Source organism: Bos indicus, chromosome 23 (genome assembly GCF_029378745.1).
Source record: "Bos indicus isolate NIAB-ARS_2022 breed Sahiwal x Tharparkar chromosome 23, NIAB-ARS_B.indTharparkar_mat_pri_1.0, whole genome shotgun sequence".
NCBI classification, from domain to species: Eukaryota; Metazoa; Chordata; class Mammalia; order Artiodactyla; family Bovidae; genus Bos; species Bos indicus.
Genome location: NC_091782.1, coordinates 34281111 through 34300780, shown reverse-complemented (window position 1 = coordinate 34300780; position 19670 = coordinate 34281111). Strand labels below are relative to the sequence as shown.

At 39.9% G+C, this 19670-nt stretch overlaps 2 protein-coding genes across 29 annotated transcripts in view; one reads left to right on the top strand and one right to left on the bottom strand.

The window, feature by feature from the left end:
• SLC17A1 (solute carrier family 17 member 1) overlaps positions 1-19670 on the bottom strand; it is a 247276-nt gene that overhangs the window by 15134 nt on the left and 212472 nt on the right. For 16 of the 26 annotated variants that reach the window (XM_070777555.1, XM_070777565.1, XM_070777574.1 and 13 more), the window contains one exon: positions 2293-19670. This exon is cut by the window's right edge and continues 13600 nt beyond it. The gene's annotated coding sequence lies outside the window, so the exon portion shown is untranslated. The remainder of the gene's footprint in view (positions 1-2292) is intronic. The other 10 variants (XM_070777561.1, XM_070777562.1, XM_070777566.1 and 7 more) reach the window with 5 other exon arrangements.
• Positions 11601-19670, top strand: part of SCGN (secretagogin, EF-hand calcium binding protein) — a 52243-nt gene continuing 44173 nt past the window's right edge. For all 3 annotated transcript variants that reach the window (XM_070777604.1, XM_070777603.1, XM_019985908.2), the window contains exons 1-2: positions 11601-11683; positions 12535-12605. In XM_070777604.1, coding sequence (XP_070633705.1) covers positions 11602-11683; positions 12535-12605 — 153 coding nt within the window. In that variant the 5' untranslated portion in view covers position 11601. The remainder of the gene's footprint in view (positions 11684-12534; positions 12606-19670) is intronic.

The following is a 19670-nucleotide window of genomic DNA, read 5'->3' as shown; positions in this document are numbered from 1 at the left end:
ATATAACCTAGATTTGTGTATATAACCTCAATTCATATAGATTGTATGTATATAGCCTAGATTTGTGCATATTTAATCTAGAAAAAGAAAAAGAGTAAGGAGCTAAGAGACAGCTGTCCTTAAATATCTGGAAATATGCCATGTAGGACAGGTTTCTACTGTCCTTGGTATATTGGGTGTGGCTTGATGGGAGTGGCTCAGGGCTCTGTGTGGAGGGAGCAGGGGGCTGACTTGACTCAGGTCAATTTCCCAGAGTCAGGGCTCTCCAGATGTGGAGTGAGTGGTTGCCTCAGGTGGTGGGAGTTTGTTCCTTGGAATTTTGATTAGAGGCTGGTCAAAGCACCTACTGGGGACAACTAGAGGGAGATTCCTAAGGTGGGCATGTGAAGGAGGAATGCTCGCTCTCATCTCTGCACATGTCCACAGAGCAGAAGTGATTTCCACTCCAGAAAAAATATATTTCTATGCCCTAGAAGGAGAGACATGAAATAAATAATTCCAATTTCTCTCCAGAAGCACATGTATTTCCTCTCACCTGCCCAATGAAGAATTTAGTGACTTCACCAATTGTTGAATTTAGGGAAGAGGCTGTATTAGTCTACTCAGGCTGCCATAACAAAGTATCACAGATTGGGTGATTTAAACAACACATTTTCTCACATTTCTGGAGGCTACAAGTCTAAGTCAACCATCAGGGTTTGTTTCTGGTGAGGGCTCTCTTCCTGGCTTGTAGATATGGCTACCTTCTCACTGTGCCCCGACAACTTGCCTTCCCTCTCTCCTCTTTGTATACTAATCTCTCTTCCTCTTCTTAAGGACACTGATCCTATGGGATTAGGGCCCCACCCTTATTATCTCATTTAACCTTAATTACCTCCTGAAAGGTTGTATCTCTGACTATGTAACATTAGGGGCTAAAACTTCAACATATGACATTTTGGGTGGGGGGGTGGGGGGTGTGGGAAGGTGGTTCACAATTCTGTCCATGACAGGGGCTGAGCATACTAATGCTTCAGCTCTGCCTACCCAAAGAGGGATACACTCTGTACACTTTCCTACTGCATGATAAGCTCAGTAGGGCAGATTCTACTTATGATGGGGAAGCCTGTGACTGTCCAGTTCTTCCTGCAGCAGGTAAGTACCTTTCATTTGGAAACTGGAAAATATTAGGAAGTCTGTTGTGCTCACATCTTAGCCACATCCTCCATTCTAGCTTTTATCAATAATAAGGCTGGCATTTTTATCTTCACTTGCCTAACTGCATCTTACTTTTCAATTGGGAGGGGGAAAGGGGGAGTATTACTTAATGAATCCCTAAAACCAACAAGGCAGGAAGCTAGAAACAGGACTTTCCTCTAAAAGCACACTGTATTTTATATCTAAGTTTTAGTTCCTCCTGTCTATCTGGAGAGAAGCCCCTCGGAGCTAGGGTTTTAGACACTAAATACATTTATGCTTGAAATAAAGATTTTTTTCATTGATCACACTGCCATTTCTTTTAGAGCTATCATAGAAATATTTTGTATCCAGCTTTGCTTTGTATCAAGGATATTATCAGTCCAAGTGATGTCAGTAAAGCAACTGAAATCTCTCCAGGTAAATATTGATGTATCTCTGAGCTTCCTAAAAAGGCAAGCTTCTCAGCAGTGCTTATCATCTCATGAAGTACAATCTGTTCAACTTAGAGGCAGATACCCCATAAAAAAACAAATGAATCCCTGTTTTGTTTATTTGAGGGGCTTATTAAATCTGACTCTCCCATGGAGTTTTGGGTAGGTTTCCAGGAAAATATTAAACTTTCCCTGACAATAGACTTGTTTTCTTGATATTTTCCCCCCAAATGCATTCATTCATGGGAAGATACCAGCTTAAATTAAGTACATTAGTTTAGAAGGCTAGTCTTCCTGTGTATGGACAAAATTCTTCCTTTCCTTAGAAGAGCTCCTTCAGCCCTTCCTTTCCTTAGAAGAACTTCTTGGGCCCTGCTGTGTACTTAGTGCTGGTTCTGGACATGGACAATACACACTCACCCTCAATCCTGTGCTCTAAAGCCACTTTGTTGTTGTTTTAGTCAATAAGTCATGTCCAACTCTTTTGTGACCCCTGGACTTAGACCGTCTGGCTTCTCTGTCCACAGGATTTCCCAGGCAAGAATACCAGAGTGGGTTGCTGTGCCCTCATCCAGGGGATCTTCCTGACCCAGGGATCAAACCCACGTCTCTTATGTCTCCTGCACTGGCAGGCAGGTTCCTTACCACTAGTGATACTCGGGAAGCCTCTAAAGCCATTTACCTTTCTCTAAATGGATATCCCCATTTTCCCTGAGCATAAGCCTTGGCAGGCACGTTGATGTGCACCCAGAAGCATCACAGGTTGGAGAGGACTTTATGTCCAAGAGGCCCCAGCTGGAATGAGAAAGACACTTGAAGAAAACAAACCAACCGAGTGAGGCCCTGTGATCTTCATCCTTTACCCAAGGAATTGAAAACCAGAGTCATGTGTTAACTGTAATTATAAAAGAGATCCTTCAGGATGTAGAATCTTTATTGCATAGTCCTTGGTTGGTCTCTTAACTTGCCCAAGTGCCAACATGTGCCCAGTGTTGGGCCTGGGAAACTGGAGGCAGATGACATATGTCAGTTATTTTCCCTCTCCCTAACCTTCTGTGGACATAAAGAAAAGGACACAAGTCAGCAATCCTGGGCAATCTTAGGCATCCCATCTCTCTGGGTCTCATTTTTCTCAATCCGTGTTTTCCAAATTTTCTGGATGATTAGACTCTGCTGAGTAGTTTTGAAAATACAGATTCCAGGCTCTTGTTCTAGGGATTTTAATCTATCAAGTCTGGATACAGGTCAGGAATCTTTATATTTAATGAGCACTCCTAAGCCAACACTATGCTTAGGCAAAGTCTAGAAAACACTGAATTAGATGCTATTAAAATCACTTTCCCCATCTACCAGTGGAAGTCTTAGGTGGATCATTTGAAGTCATTATGAGAGTTGCTTTCAGTCCAGCCCTTCCCATCGTTAGCCATTCAGAGGACCTAACTGTGTGGAGCACACTGACGTCACTTTTTCCTAGTGGGGGCTCTGTTAATAGCAGCAATCAAGATACCATTATTAAAAGCCCAGATTACCTGGTAACTACTTATTCCTTCTGGCATCTTAATCCACCAGCTGGTTTTATTCAAGTCTTCAAAGCTTTGCAGGAATGTTTTATCCTGTAATAATAGCTCTGAAATTCAAGGATAACAAAGATGAGAGACTGTTATGCATACATCATTATTCATGCTTTTATAAGTATGTGTGACAAACACGCTTTAAAATTTTCTCTTCTCCTTTACTTTTGTTTTAGTTTCAGGCTTCTACTCTGTACTGTCAAAAAAAAAATACCACTGGGTAGAAGAATTTTATAAAATTGAAAAAAAAAAAAAAAGAAAAAGGAGGGAAGAAAGAAGGAAAGAAGCAGCTACATCAAAGCTTTTCACCACTGTAAGCACTGAGATTTAAAAAACAAAGTTTCACACTTTTTAATTTAGCATTTATTTGGAGAAAAATGGAATTCTTGTAAAGAATCTTGGCATTAAGAACTTCTTAATGATTCCTGTTTTTAATAATGTAGATAATATATGCTGAGTGACCCACACTTTCAGACAAATGGTGAGTTTGTCTCACCATATGGTATGTCTCACCATACCAACAGACTTCAAAAAAAGTGTTATTAAAAGATGTACTCTAGGAAGAATAAAATTAATCCTAGATAGAAGTTGTGAAATACAAGAAGTATTAAACAAGCAAAAACAACGACAAGCATATAAGAAAATCTACACAAATTTTGGCTAGGAAAAAAAAAATTCTGTGGATTAAAAATACACTTAAAATATGTAATAAGAATGGCATGTAAGTTGGAATGGGATGAAGAATTCTAAAATGTTCTAAAGCTTTTGTGTTTGGGAGGGCTGTAATTTATTAATTTTTATCTTAATAAGTATGCATGTTGTTATATTAATATCTATGATAAAAAAGAACTAAGACAGAAAAGGAATGTATAACTTCCACATGAATAAATGGGTAAAAGTGAATGAAGTGGGAAAAAAAATTATCAACTTAAAAGTAGAGAAGAATGAAAGATAAGCATACAGAAGTCAGGAAAAATAAAATAAATCCAAATATGTCAATAATTATAACAAATGAAAATAGCTGAATATTCTATAGATACATCAAGAACACACAAGGTGATGAAACTAAATGGAAGGAGAGAGCTACTTCAAGCAAATACTAGCAACAAAATGCTGATGTGCCTGTATTAGTATTAGATAAAATAGATTTTAAAAAAGCAAAAAAAAAAAAAAAAGAGAGAGAGAGAAAAGTCATTACATAGTAAAAGATCAATTCACCAAGAAGTAATAATAATTATAAATCAATATTCACATAGGGACATTCTCAAAATACATAAAACAAAATAAAACAAAAAAGGAAATAACTATAGAAAGAACAAATTCATCATCAGAATTTTAACATCCATCTTCATAATTTTTAAATGAAGGAGGCAAAAAAATCAGTAAATATAAGTGAATCTGAACAGCATAATTATCATATTTAATTTAACGAACATACATAGAACACCTCACCCAAAATTGAAAAATTTACTTTTTTAAAAGTATACCTGGATAATTTATGAAAATTACTTTACAAAGGACCATAAAGCAAACCTCAGCAAATAGTAAAAGATGGACATTATAGACCCCATTATCCATCTACAAGGCAATTAGATTAAAAATCTGTACTGAAAAGATAAAACCACATGTATCTAGAATTTAGGAAACATTTTAATGCATGTGTCAAAGGATATGATAGTGGATATCAGAAAAAAGGTATTATTAGACAGAAACCTAAAGCAGTACTTAGAGGGACATTTACAGCTTTGACATGATTAAATTAAAAAGAAAGCTGCAAATTAATAAGTATCCATATAATCAAATTAGGGGAAAATGCTTATTAAAACAGCAATGTCTTGTGAATGAAATTTACAAGCCATTTGGGAAATATAGTCTACTCTGTGTGATCACCTGGACTTAGCTACAGCTATCACTGATTCAGTAGGTACTAAGCATCAGACATGATACTGAATGATATAAAACCTCCATAGTATTTAGGAATATAAACTAGAGGGGGAAGAACTGAGAAACAAAAAATATTAAAGAGCTGCACTATGTTTTTGTACTATTTAATTTGTAATATGATACTCTGAATAAGCAGAAAATACTGTAGTCTCAGTTTATTTTAACAGATTTGGAGATTTTGAAGAGCTGGCTTTATTTTACAAAGTCTCCTATAATTTAGTGACATACAACACATTAAGAAAATGCAGTATTATATGGTGCAATACAGAAATATTTAGTCACTGTTAGCAATGGCAATACAGATACGGACAGAATGAAAGGACAAAATAGGTGATTAAGTAGTTAATCCCAATAGGGGATTGTAAGAAAAATAATGGAGACTCATGTAAGTTAATGATTACTTGAGAAAGCAGGCTTGCTTAGCAACCAATCCAGGCAACAGTAGCACAGGACATGCCCCAAAATAAAACAATGGCGTCATGAGTCCCACATCCTGCCCAGTGAGCTCAGTAAGTTAATGATCCCTAAATGTTCTCTGAACACATAAAAAACAATCACTTGTGGACCAGCTTGACCACCCAGCGGCAAGAAGACGCCCCTGCTCAACCTGGAGGAGGAGCTGATGGAAAGAAAAACAAAGGTCTTTCTCCTCCTCCCAACTTTTCCTTTGATTATAAAACTGTGGTCCACTAAGTTCTCAGAGCACTGTTTCTCTCCCACTTGTTAGTCTCATAAGCGTCCTAGTCTAATAAATCACTTCTTATCTACTCTTTTGCCCTTGCTGAACTCTTCTCTGCACTGAGACATAAAGGACTATGGTATGAGAGCTCTTCAGAGCACCCCCCCTGAAATGATACTAATTAATTTCAACAACACCCTTAAAATGATGTCATTCAAGAAAGCTTAATGACATGGAGAGGCATTCATAATAGTGAAACAAGCAAATTACAGAGCAATGTAATCCGATTTTTGTACACATTAAAAAAAAGATTGGAAGGATATACACTAATATCTTATTCTTAGATATCTCTGGGTGGTGAAATTATGGGGGAATTTTTATTTTATCTTTATAATTAGACTCTGTATTATTCCTGTAATTAAAAAGAAACCATAAAAGGTATATATCTTTAAAAAGCAGTAACTCTTATTTCCGGCATTTTCTTGCTGTCAGATTTCTTCTAGTTGACTTTTTTGTCCTTTGGAGCTGGTGTAGCATCAAACCAAGGCAATCTCTTTGAATTCTAAGGTCTACTATACAGTCTGTGAGATGTCTCCCATATTTGAATGTTTAATAACTATTGGAAGACAATATCAAAGAAGGCATTGTTCATATTTCCCACTAGAAAGTTCATTTTGAGTTTGTAGAAAGATTCAGATATTCTAACTCAAAGTTTAATGCATGCATCAGGGTTAAATAATTGTTGGAAATTAGAAACCACTGATGTTTCTTGTACAACTAACCATCAATTAGCTATGCTAATGAGAAAAGCAGGAAATGATTGCAGGAGAAAATGAAATCAGCAGGGGTAAAAAAGAAAAACAACTCACTGCAGTCCTTTGTTTTAGCCATCAGTTGTTAAAACTTACCAAAGTGACACAGGCATTTTTTTTTTTTTTTTCAAGAGACAGAGTATTAATAAAAATAAAAAAAATTACTAATTCCTTAGAAGTCTTTCCCTTTTCCAGATTGTCCTTCAGAGAAGCCATACCCAAATAATAAAATGACCAAAATATAAGCAGCAGGAAACTTAAAGACAAAAGGCTAGTTAGCAATTCTAATCTCTAGGGGAGTTTTTATAAAGTATCAATGCAGAGTCCTTGATGCAGACCATTTAAATCAGAATCTCTGTGTAAAGGGCTAAATTAATCTATAAGTTGCATAATTTATATCTAGAGTTAATTCTAGCTGTTTTGTATTGGTACCCTGAGTTCTCTGGTTGGACAGTCAGGGACTCAGGTAAATCACCTTTGGTTGGTTCACCTCCATTCCCATCACTCCAGTCCCAGGCAGAACATTTTCAGTGAGAAACTCTTAAAAGCGACTTCTGCTGATCCAGGATCTTTAAATACCTTCCTAATGACTCTCTTCCCTGTCAAAGATTTGGAATTTTCCCAGAAGGAAACCTTTACTTGAGGGAATGCAAAGTATCACTGCCATGACTGCTATCTGGATACAAAGAAAATGAAAATAAGTCACTGAATGGAAATTACAACTCCCCAGAGAGCTCCACATGCCAGGCTCCTGGAAATTGGTCTGAGTTCCCTTTGTTCTTCAGTTCCAAGAACAGCAGACCTTGTAGTTACACTTCTTTCTCTAGATATCACTTTTACAACTTTCAAAAACTGTGTTTGAATTACATGCTTCTGTAGAAAGTGTTAAAGTAGAATTACAAATAACAAAATTAAAATCTTCTTCAATCTAGAGATAAACATTTACATCATTAGTGTACATTCTTCCATTTTTTTTTTCTGTGTGTAGAAACGTACTTATTTTAAAGGTTTGGGTCATGAAATATGTGCATTTTTGTAACTTTTTAATCTTAAACCTATGTTCTAAGCATTTTTTTGTGTGTCGAGCTTCAAGTTTTCTGTGTATGCAACAAAGCCTATCGTTGTGATTCACCATCATTTATTTAACCATCCACTATATCAGACCTTGATTATCACATCTGACATTTGCCTTGTTTTCCCTTTTTTTCCTATTTACCAGAAACCAAGATCAGTCACAAACCTGGTGAGTCCATGCTTGTATTTCCTGACTGATGTTTGACACTATATCCAGTAGTTTCCCAGGACCACACGTGATATGAAGATATATGACACTAACTCCCTTAATCTATCCTCCTGCCTTGCTCTCCAATTTTTGTATCTAACACTTTCCCCAAGAGTGATGAAATTGTTTTTCCTCCTTTAACCTAAACCACACTCCTCAAAAATCCTGAAGTTTACATCACCGTCTTCCACATGTGTGTGCAGGGAAGAGTCATCATTTTAGTATCTAACCCACGCTGAATGTGTACTCTGTTTTTCATGCTAAGAGATGCATATGTATTTTTTCACTTAAACTTTATGACAGTAATACAAAACAAGTCCTACTATTATCTCTATTCTGCAGGTTGAAAAGTGAGGCTTCTTTCGAGTAATTTGACTAACATCACAGCTAGTAAGAGGCAAAACTGGCCCTAAACTCAGACCTGTTTGCTTCTAAATAATTTATCATTATTATTAACATCCATATTTATTCAAATTTTCTTATTTTTTGCCTAATGCCTTTTCTATTCCAGGATCCTACCCAGGATACAATGCTACATTTAATTATCATGCCTTCTTAGACTTCTCTTGGCTGTAACAGTTTCTCAGACATGCCTTATTTTTTCTGAGCCATTAAGGAAAAAAAAAAAAAATATATATATATATATATCACCTTGTACTCTATAAGACCATAGCAATTACAATTTATTGTGTATTGTTAGGGCTTCCCTCATAGCTTGGTTGGTTGGTTGGTAAAGAATCCACATGCAATGCAGGAGACCCTGGTTCAATTCCTGGGTTGGGAAGATGTGCAGGAGAAGGGATAGGCTACCCACTCCAGTATTCCTGGGCTTCCCTGGTGGCATAGCTGCTAAAGAATCCACCTGTAATGTGGAAGACCTGGGTTTGATCCTTGGGTTGGGAAGATCCTCTAGAGAAGGGAAAGGCTACCCACTCCAGTATTCTGGCCTGGAGAATTCCATGGACTATAAGTGTCTCTATAAGTGTCTTCTAGTTGAGCTATTTCAAATCCTAAAAGATGATGCTGTGAAAGTGCTGCACTCAATATGCCAGCAAATTTGGAAAACTCAGCATTGGCCACAGGAATGGAAAAGATCAGTTTTCATTCCAATTCTAAAGAAAGGCAATGTCAAGGAATGTTCAAACTACCATACAATTGCACTCATGCTCAAAATTCTCCAAGCCAGGCTGCAGTGGTATGTGAACCGTGAACTTCCAGATGTTCAAGCTGGATTTAAAAAAGGCAGAAGAACCAGAGATCAAATTGCCAACATTTGCTGGATCATCAAAAAAGCAAGAGAGTTCCAGAAAAACATCTACTTCTGCTTTACTGACTACCCCAAAGTCTTTGACTGTGTGGATCACAACAAACTGGAAAAATCTTAAAGAGATGGGAATACCAGACCACATGACTTGCGTCTTGAGAAATCTGTATGCAGGTCAAGAAGCAACAGTTAGAACTGGACATGGAACAACAGACTGGATCCAAACTGGGAAAGGAGTATGTCAAGGCTATATATTGTCAACCTGTTTATTTAACTTATATGCAGAGTACATCATGTGAAATGCCAGGCTGGGTGAAGCACAAGCTGGAATCAAGATTGCCAGGTGGAATATCAATAACCTCAGATATGCAGATAACATCACCCTTATGGCAGAAAGCGAAGAACTAAAGAACCTCTTGATAAAAGTGAAAGAGGAGAGTGAAAAGTTGGCTTAAAATTCAAAATTCAAAAAACTAAGATCGTGGCATCTGGTCCCATCACTTCATGGCAAATAGATGGGGAAACTATGGAAACAGTGAGAGACTTTATTTTGGGCTTCCAAATCACTGCAGATGGTGACTGTAGCCATGAAATTAAAAGATGCTTGTTCCTTGGAAGAAAAGCTATGACCAACCTAGGCAGCATATTAAAAAGCAGGGACATTACTTTGCTGATAAAGGTCTGTTTGGTCAAAGCTGTTTTTTCCAATGGTCATGTATGGATGTGAGAGTTGGACTATAAGGAAAGCTGAGCACCAAAGAATTGACGCTTTTGAACTGTAGTGCTAGAGAAGACTCTTGAGAGTCCCTTGGACTGCAAGGAGATCAAACCAGTCAATCCTAAAGGAAATCAGTCCTGAATACTCACTTGAAGGACTGATGCTGAAGCTGAAACTCCAATACTTTGGCCACCTGATGCAAAGAACTGACTCCTTGGAAAAGACCCTGATGCTGGGAAAAATTAAAGGCAGGAGGAGAAGGGGACAACAGAGGATGAGATGGTTGGATGGCATCACTGACTCGATGGCAAGCTCTGAGCAAGCTCGGGGAGTTGGAATGATGGACAGGGAAGCCTGGCATGCTGCAGTCCAAGGGCTCACAAAGAGTTGGACATGACTGAGCAGCTGAACTGACTGAACTGAGTAAGTGTCTTCAGTTCTCACAGAAACCTTCTGAAGCTATTAAATCCTCATTTTATAGATGAGAAAACCGAAGCTTAGAGAGATGAAATCCTTTGGTGCAGGTCACAAAGCTAATAAGAGTTGGAGCTGGGGTCCTAACCTGGAACTGTCTGATCAGGAGTGTCATATTCTTTAAAAAAAAAAATATACTAGTTTAGGTGGCTTATGCACACATGCTTTTAAAAAATAAAACTGAATGTTAATATCAGAGTTAGAATGCCATAAAGATCTATATTTATTCTAACTTTATTACACAGGCTCAGTCTAAAGATTTCTCAACAAAAAGTTCTAAGCCTATGGCCCAAAGCCAGCAGTGTCACTCAGTTTACTATTTCACAAAGCATCCAGTCAAGTTTTGAACAATTCTGATCATTAGAGCTCTGTGCTCCTTGAAATGGCTTTTGTCCTTTGGTCTCAGTGTGGCCCTGGGGAGCCAGACACAATCATCTAAACTTCTACCCCAGAACTCTGCAGTTGGCCACCATGTCTCCCCCTAGAAAATCTTTTCCTGGAAGAGCACTGCATAGTATGAACTTCACTCAACATCCTAATATCCTTATTTAGACCACAGTTCCTTGCAGAATCTTTATTTAGATCCAAGTCTTTATAGTGCATTTTATCTCTGCAATGTGCATGTCCTATACAATCAGACCTCAGTAATTGCCTTTCGACAGTCTCCTTGCTTACTGGTAATCTATCACCACCATCACTATCACCCCTCTCTCCACCTCACCCCCACACTGCATTTCTAAATCATCAGGTCCAAACACCAACTCTTTAAATGGGGGGCTCTCTCTAGAAAACCCCTTGAGACACACGTTTGGAAGGTAGTGAAACTTAAGGGGGATGCTTTCTCTGAGTGTGACACACAAGTTAAAGGGAGTGAACCATGGACAGCCAGAAACAGCTTTCTCCCTGACTTCCCCATAGCGCTACAGCAGACAAGAGCTCCCCGGGCGGATTTGCCCAGGACAGACAGCACGTGGGGCGGGGCAACGCACTAGGAACAGGGCGGGTTCTAAGCAGCTGGTTTCCCTGAGCGGTGTCTGCGGTGGGGGCTTGGGGACTGCACAGTGTCGCCAAGGCGCCAGCAGCCACCCTGCCAGCTACCCTCATGCCCGCCCCTCAGACAGGTGCTCAAAGCAAATCAGAGAGCGAAAGAAACAAGCGAGGGTGTCAGACGATACAGTAAAGGAGTCTTGATCGAAGTTCTCTAGGGGTCCCTTTCCAGCCGGTGCCCGCGCTTCGTTGTCAGTACCATGGACAGCGCCCGTGAACCTACTCAGGGGAGCTTGGACGCCGCTGGCTTCTGGCAGGTCTGGCAGCGCTTTGACGTGGAGGGTGAGTAAAACAAGCCAACTGTTTAGTCTTGATGAAAGGACCTAGAGTTCCTCCTTCCCCGTACATCTTCCCTGCAGGAAAAGTTGTCTTCCAGCGCGGTTAATGCAATATACCTAACAGACATTTGGTATACTGCAGTTGTACATCTAGATTATCTTGTGAAAGTTCAGGGTGGGAGGAGAGACTTGAATCCCACCACTCTTTCCCAGTCTCTCTGTGTGTGTGGTGATATAGATATCATTGTATATATTAGAGGCTTGGGGACTGACACCCGGGTATCTGAAGTCAGTTCTGGCTTGTTTTTACTCCAATCTGCTCATTTTCACGCAGTGACTATCTGGGTAACCTCTTGTCTCTTAGAGGGTGAATTTTTAAAAAATCTAATTTCAAAAAGACACTACCCCCACTCCACCAAAAATCTATTCGAAAAGAACTTAACATTTGCTTTGCCGTCATTAATAAACATGAAAATATTTAAAGCATGTGTTTTAACCCTGAAAACTAACATTCAACACTTACATCTCTTAAACTTTTTGAAAACTGCAAAAACCTTGGGTTAGAGTTTATTCTAAAACTCATGTTTATTTGTGGATTAAAATTCATGAATAGCTCTCCTTTCCCAAATATTTATATGAGCCCCAGCACAAAGCATTTACTCTTGACTGTGTTATTTGCTATTCAAATCCATGTCTTCTAGAGTAGATGTTGCCACTTAAAGTTGTAAAAAATAAATCCATGGGGATTTTATAAATTTGAGATTGAAAACAAATTTAGATATTAAATGTTAATTACTAAATGCCACGTTATTATATGTAAGTGACTATTATTTATGTACATCTTTTTGCATTTAGAAAAAGGTTACATAGAAGAGAAGGAGCTTGATGCTTTCTTTTACCACATGTTGACAAAACTGGGTGTTGATGTAAGTATATTTGTGCCACTAAGCATTAATTTGTCTCTCAGTGAGTTACAAAAAGCATCCAAGTCGTATGTTGATTTGTACAATACGTATTAATCCCATCTGACCTCTTTTCTTCCTTGCATGCAATTTTTCTCCCTCTCCTAGCAACATAGAGGGATTTAGGTAGGTTTTATAAGAGGTTCAACTGCAGCATTAGATGTGCTGGCCACTGACTTTTACTGTGACATCTGTCATCCACTATTTCAACTGTAAATTAAAACAAGTCTGTTTTGAATGTCTCCTTGGTTATATCTCTGCTAATGGGTTTAAATCTAGAGATAAGGTAACTCACTTTGTTCAAAAAGGTGGAAAAGATGTTGAGAGTGTTAAGGTGCTGAGTGTTTAAGTGCATTGGATATTACTTGGACAGCAAACCACAAATAAATCATTTAGAATAATTTTTTCCATTATTCATTGTTAGAAAAGTTTACAAACTTATGAAATGGTAAACCAGAAAATAATAAACATACTCAGAGCCCAAATATAAATGTGAACCAATCTATCCAGCATCTGTATCCTTCCCTGGTGGTAAATCTGGCCTTGAGAGAGGCAGATTAACTTTTGATGAGCCCTCTACCAAAGCAGAGGAGAAACACACAAAAAGACGTGCCAGCATGGGGTTGGGGGAACCTGATAAAGATTCCATCAGGGGATGCATGGTAATGGGAGTAGCTCTGGAAACAGTAGCATTTAAAATGAATTGTGGTAATAGCTTATCTTCAGATATAATTGTTTACATGGAAGAGTACTGGAGTGCACGACACTTTCATGTCGGAGCCCAGTGAGGGGAATAAGCAGCTTGGAGATGGCGTTTCTGAGTTGGAGGGAGGGCAGTCAGCTCAAGATAAACAAGGCTGCCATCTGCCTCCAACAGACACACAGAGCTCTTATGCTGTCTCATTTTCAGTCCTTCATCTCAGGTTCTCTCATTTTTCTGTCCATTTCTGTTTCTTATTTTGTGTTTCATAGCTATCATCTTCCATCATCTCTTGCCTTTCTGTGATTTCTGTCTCTCATCTCTCTCACTTCTCTGGTCTTTATTTCTCACATGTCTCTCCATTGGTCTCTGTCTCTTTATTTATCCTTCTATCTTCAGTCGTTTCTCAAGCTCTCATGGTGCCTTTCTCGCCCTCTTTTTTCTTCTCTCTTTACTGTCATGTCACTTTGTCCTTCTTTTATCAATATAATTTTCTCTTTTCTCTTTCCTTCCCTTAATTTCTCTGCCTCTCTCATTTCTGCTTTGCTCCCACTTTCTGCTAGCTCAGATGGTAAAGAATCTGCCTGCAAGGCAGGACACCCAGTTTCAATCCCTGGTCTGGGAAGATCCCCTGGAGAAGGCAATGGCAACCCACTCCACTATTCTTGCCTGGAAAATCCCATAGGCAGAGGAGCCTGGCAGGCTGCGGTCCATGGTTGGAAGAGTTGGACACAACTGAGCGACTATACATACTACTATAAATGCAAAGGTTCGTGGCATTCCAGAACCCAAGAGTCTGATACCATTTTGTCAAACATGACAGGAGTATTTGAGGAAAACAAAAAGATGAAGGCAAAACCATTCAAAGTCTTAGAATAAACTGGATGGTGAAAAAAAAAAAAAGAAACCCAGAGACTTGGAGAAAACAAGTCACACCTTGTGTGTGTGTGTGTGTGTGTGTGTGTAGCAGAGTTTTATCAAAGTAAACAAAGGGACAGAGAAAGCTTCTGACATAGACATCAGAAGGGGTAATGCTCCCCAGCCAGCTAGTCTTATCAAGGCCTTATATACTTTTTTCAGACCCACTCACACAACACACATCTTAAATTAACAAGATTGGAATTAACAATAGAAAGATCTTATCAGACCCACTCCCATAATATACCTTTTAACATGACAGGATTAGTCAGAAGGTTCTTGTTAAGGAAAAACAAGTCCTCGAGCAAGATCCATTGTTATACTGACTAAGACAAAGAAATGTAGAGAAGAACTTTTGTCCTTTTCTCCTTCTTGAGAATTCCAGACCCCTATCTCCACTTTAAGAGCCCCAGACCCCTTTCTCCTCCTCGGGGACCCCTGGCTTCTTATCAATCTGCCTAGGAATTGACTCTCTCATTCCCCCTTTTTCTTTTAGGAGAAATATGTTGCCACGGGAAAGGGGTATTTCTGTTCCATAACTTCTTCCTGCGGTTGAGGGGTGTGGTCCCTAAAATGTTGAGGCAACATTTTCTCCTAATCCTCATATTGAGGGTCTTTGATCGAGGGGCCCCAAGTAATAGTTGGAGGAGGTTATGGCACTCACAGGAGCTTGGACAACCATTTGTAACTTAAAAGCTTTCAGATGGTTAAAAACAAACTCAGTTTTACAGTTACAGATGTAAGGCAAAATAGCCGTTAAACCAAGTTAAAACCTAAACAAAATAAAAAGTCACGTTTTGTCCATAGTTAAGGTACAATATGTCATACCAGTCCATCTTAGAATTGTTAGATGTCATCACAGAGTTGAAGAAAGTCCTTTCCTCGAAGCGGAGAAACCCACCATGGGAAGTCTTCAATTGAGGAGGGGAGTGCTCCGCAGACCCAGCAATTATGCTGATTGTGGAATGCTTCAAAGGAATGAGCCCAGGACAGGAAGGCATTGTCTTAAGGGTTAAACGGCAGACTCAGGACTTTTGGAGTCAGCAGAAGCAAGCCCACATAGACTCTCAGGCCCATCTCGTTTCCTGGCTCAAACAGCAGCTTGTTTGACTCAAAGGCTGGGTCAGGAGTTAACCTCCCAATAATGTCTGTTGAAAAGCTAAAAGCTGAGTCACATAGTTAATTTTAAGCTTCAGGATCTATGACAATATATGTGCACAAAAACAGTCTGTCATAGAGACAGTCCCTTCTTCTTAGGGGCAGTTCAAGCCCTCATTAAAGCCATGGCTAAAACTTTAAGCCAACTGTCTTGTGTTTCCTGACTTAGCTTACACGGATGTCTTTTAATAATGTCATTAGCTTTTTCAAACTTTTTCTCAAGATTGGAGTCTCCAGGAACAGTGTGATATTCTACTTCTAGAGCTTTTGACACCCCTTGAGTTACAGCAGCTTTAAAGGCAGAGCCATTGTCACTCTGAACTTTAGAGTTTAAGATCCCACTTATATCATGAGAAGTCAGTACAGTAAGGTTTTGCCCATTCATTAACCTTGGGCTTTAGTGAATACTGCTTTTGATGTGAGAATAGGTGAGGGTCATTGAGCTTGATAATGACAGGAACAGCATTCTGTGCTCGACCCATGGTTTTTCCATCAGACCACACTCTAGGATTAACATTTTGTTCAATTAATGGGAGAGAAAGAGCAGGCTCCATATTCATGAAAACAGAGGCCTGGACCTTGCTCAGTATATCCCTCCCCAGAAGGAGTGAGGGAGACTCGAGTATAAACAGAAACCCGTGAGAAAACAGCACAGTCCCAGTTGCCGCTTAAAGGATGACTGACATAATAATGTTTGGCTTATCCAGACAGCCCCATTTCGGTAGTGGATCAGGAGGAAAGTGGGCTAGGGGCTTCAGTGAGCACAGAAAAAGCTGCCCCAGTGTCCAAAAGAAATAGACTGATGGGCCCTCCGCAGTTGTTAATACCTGGGGCCTACACCTTGGAGGGCAATCCCTTCTCCAGTATGGTCCTTTGCAGACCAGGAGCTGGGGGTGGATTAGATGCCTGAGGGCAATCCCGCTTGAGATGTCCCTCCTTTCCACAGTAATAACAGTTCAGTTCAGTTGCTCAGTAGTGTCCGACTCTTTGTGACCCTATGAATCGCAGCACGCCAGGCCTCCCTGTCCATCACCATCTCCCAGAGTTCACTCAAACTCATGTTTATCGAGTCGGTGATGCCAGCCAGCCATCTCATCCTCTGTCGTCCCCTTCTCCTCCTGCCCCCAATCCTTCCCAGCATCAGGGTCTTTTCCAATGAGTCAACTCTTCTCATGAGGTGGTCAAAGTATTGGAGTTTCAGCTTCAGCATCAGTCCTTCCAAAGAACACCCAGGACTGACCTCCTTTAGGATGGACTGGTTGGACCTCCTTGCAGTCCAAGGGACTCTCGAGAGTCTTCTCCAACACCACAGTTCAAAAGCATCAATTCTTCAGCCCTCAGCTTTCTTCACAGTCCAACTCTCACATCCACACATGATCACTGGAAAAACCATAGCCTTGACTAGACGGATCTTTGTTGGCAAAGTAATGTCTCTGCTTTTTAATATGCTATCTAGGCTGGTCATAACTTTCCTTCCAAGGAGTGTCTTTTAATTTCATGGCTGCAATCACCATCTGCAGCCCCATGCAATCCCCATCTATTTCCCATGAAGTGATAGGACCAGTTGCCAGGATCTTAGTTTTCTGAATGTTGAGCTTTAAGCCAACTTTTTCACTCTCCTCTGTCACTTTCATCAAGAGGCTTTTGAGTTCCTCTTCACTTTCTGCCATAAGGGTGGTGTCATCTGCATATCTGAGGTTATTGATATTTCTCCTGGCAATCTTGATTCCAGCTTGTGCTTCTTCCAGTCCAGCATTTCTCATGATGTACTCTGCATAGAAGTTAAATAAGCAGGGTGACAATATACAGCCTTGACGTACTCCTTTTCCTATTTGGAACCAGTCTGTTGTTCCATGTCCAGTTCTAACTGTTGCTTCCTAACCTGCATACAGATTTCTCAAGAGGCAGGTCAGGTGGTCTGGTATTCCCATCTCTTTCAGAATTTTCCACAGCTTATTGTGATCCACACAGTAAAAGGCTTTGGCATAGTCAATAAAGCAGAAATAGATGTTTTTCTGGAACTCTCTTGCTTTTTTGATGACCCAGTGGATGTTGGCAATTTGATCTCTGGGTCCTCTGCCTTTTCTAAAACCAGCTTGAACATCTGGAAGTTCACGGTTCATGTATTGCTGAAGCCTGGCTTGGAGAATTTTGAGCATTATTTTACTAGCATGTGAGATGAGTGCAATTGTGCGGTAGTTTGAGCATTCTTTGGCATTGCCCTTCTTTGGGATTGGAATGAAAACTGACCTTTTCCAGTCCTGTGGCCACTGCTGAGTTTTCCAAATTTGCTGGCATATTGAGTGCAGCACTTTCACAGCATCATCTTTCAGGATTTGAAAGAGCTCCACTGGAATTCCATCACCTCCACTAGCTTTGTTCGTAGTGATGCTTTCTAAGGCCCACTTTACTTCACATTCCAGGATGTCTGGCTCTAGGTGAGTGATCACACCATCATGATTATCTTGGTTGTGAAGATCTTTTTTGTACAGTTCTTCTATGTATTCCTGCCACCTTTTCTTAATATCTACTGCTTCTGTTAGGTCCATACCACTTCTGTCCTTTTTCGAGCCCATCTTTGCATGAACTGTTCCCTTGGTATCTCTAATTTTCTTGAGATCTCTAGTCTTTCCCATTCTATTATTTTCCTCTATTTCTTTGCATTGGTTGCTGACGAAGGCTTTCTTATGTCTTCTTGCTATTCTTTGGAACTCTGCATTCAGATGCTTATATCTTTCTTTTTCTCCTTTGCTTTTTACTTCTCTTCTTTTCACAGGTATTTGTAAGGCCTCCTCAGACAGCCATTTTTCTTTTTTGCATTTCTTTTCCATGGGGATGGTCTTGATCCCTGTCTCCTGTACAAGGTCAAGAACATCCGTCCATAGTTCATCAGGAACTCTATCTATCAGATCTAGGCCCTTAAATCTATTTCTCACTTCCACTTATAATCATAAGGGATTTGATTTAGGTCATACCTGAATGGTCTAGTGGTTTTCCCTACCTTCTTCAATTTAAATCTGAATTTGGCAATAAGGAGTTCATGATCTGAGCCACAGTCAGCTCCTAGTCTTGTTTTTGTTGACTGTATAGAGCTTCTCCATTTTTGGCTGCAAAGAATATAATCAATCTGATTTTGGTGTTGACCATCTGATGATGTCCATGTGTAAAGTCTTCTCTTGTGTTGTTGGAAGAGGGTGTTTGCTATGACCAGTGCATTTTCTTGGCAAAACTCTATTAGTCTTTGCCCTGCTTCATTCTGTATTCCAAGCCCAAATTTGCCTGTTATTCCAGGTGTTTCTTGACTTCCTACTTTTGCATTCCAGTCCCCTATAATGAAAAGAACATCTTTTTGGGGTGTTAGTTCTAAAAGGTCTTGTAGGTCTTCATAGAACCGTTCAACTTCAGATTCTTCAGTGTTACTGGTTGGGGCATAGACTTGGATTACTGTAATATTGAATGGTTTGCCTTGTAAACGAACAGAGATCATTCTGTCATTTTTGAGATTGCATTCAAGTACTGCATTTCGGACTTTTGTTGACCATGATGGCTACTCCATTTCTTCTAAGGGATTCCTGCCCATAGTAGTAGATATAATGGTCATCTGAGTCAAATTCACCCATTCCAGTCTATTTTAGTTTGCCGATTCCTAGAATGTTGACATTCACTCTTGCCATCTGTTTGACCACTTCCAATTTGCCTTGATTCATGGACCTGACATTCCAGGTTCCTATGCAATATTGCTCTTTATAGCATTGGACCTTGGTTCTATCACCAGTCACATCCACAACTGGGTATTGTTTTTGCTTTGGCTCCATCCCTTCATTCTTTCTGGAGTTATTTCTCCACTGATCTCCAGTAGCATACTGGGTACCTACTGACCTGGGGAGTTTCTCTTTCAGTATCCTATCATTTTGCCTTTTCATACCGTTCATGGGGTTCTCAAGGCAAGAATACTGAAGTGGTTTGCCATTCCCTTCTTCCGTGGGCCACATTTCCCACGCAATTATGAAATGGCCAAAGAGACCAGGAAAAGCTGACCAAGAAAGGAAAGTTCAGTCCACACGCTTCGCCCATTTTCGGTCGCTCCCCTCGCAGGACCTTGGGTGTCTCTTGGCATTGGCAGGTCGGTATAAACCCCCAACAAGGCTCCCCTTTTTGGGGCTGCCTTTAGTCATTACAAGACACTGCAAAACCACAGAGCAGGGCTCATCACTTGATTCACACAGTGTCATTCATTCACACAAGCACACAGA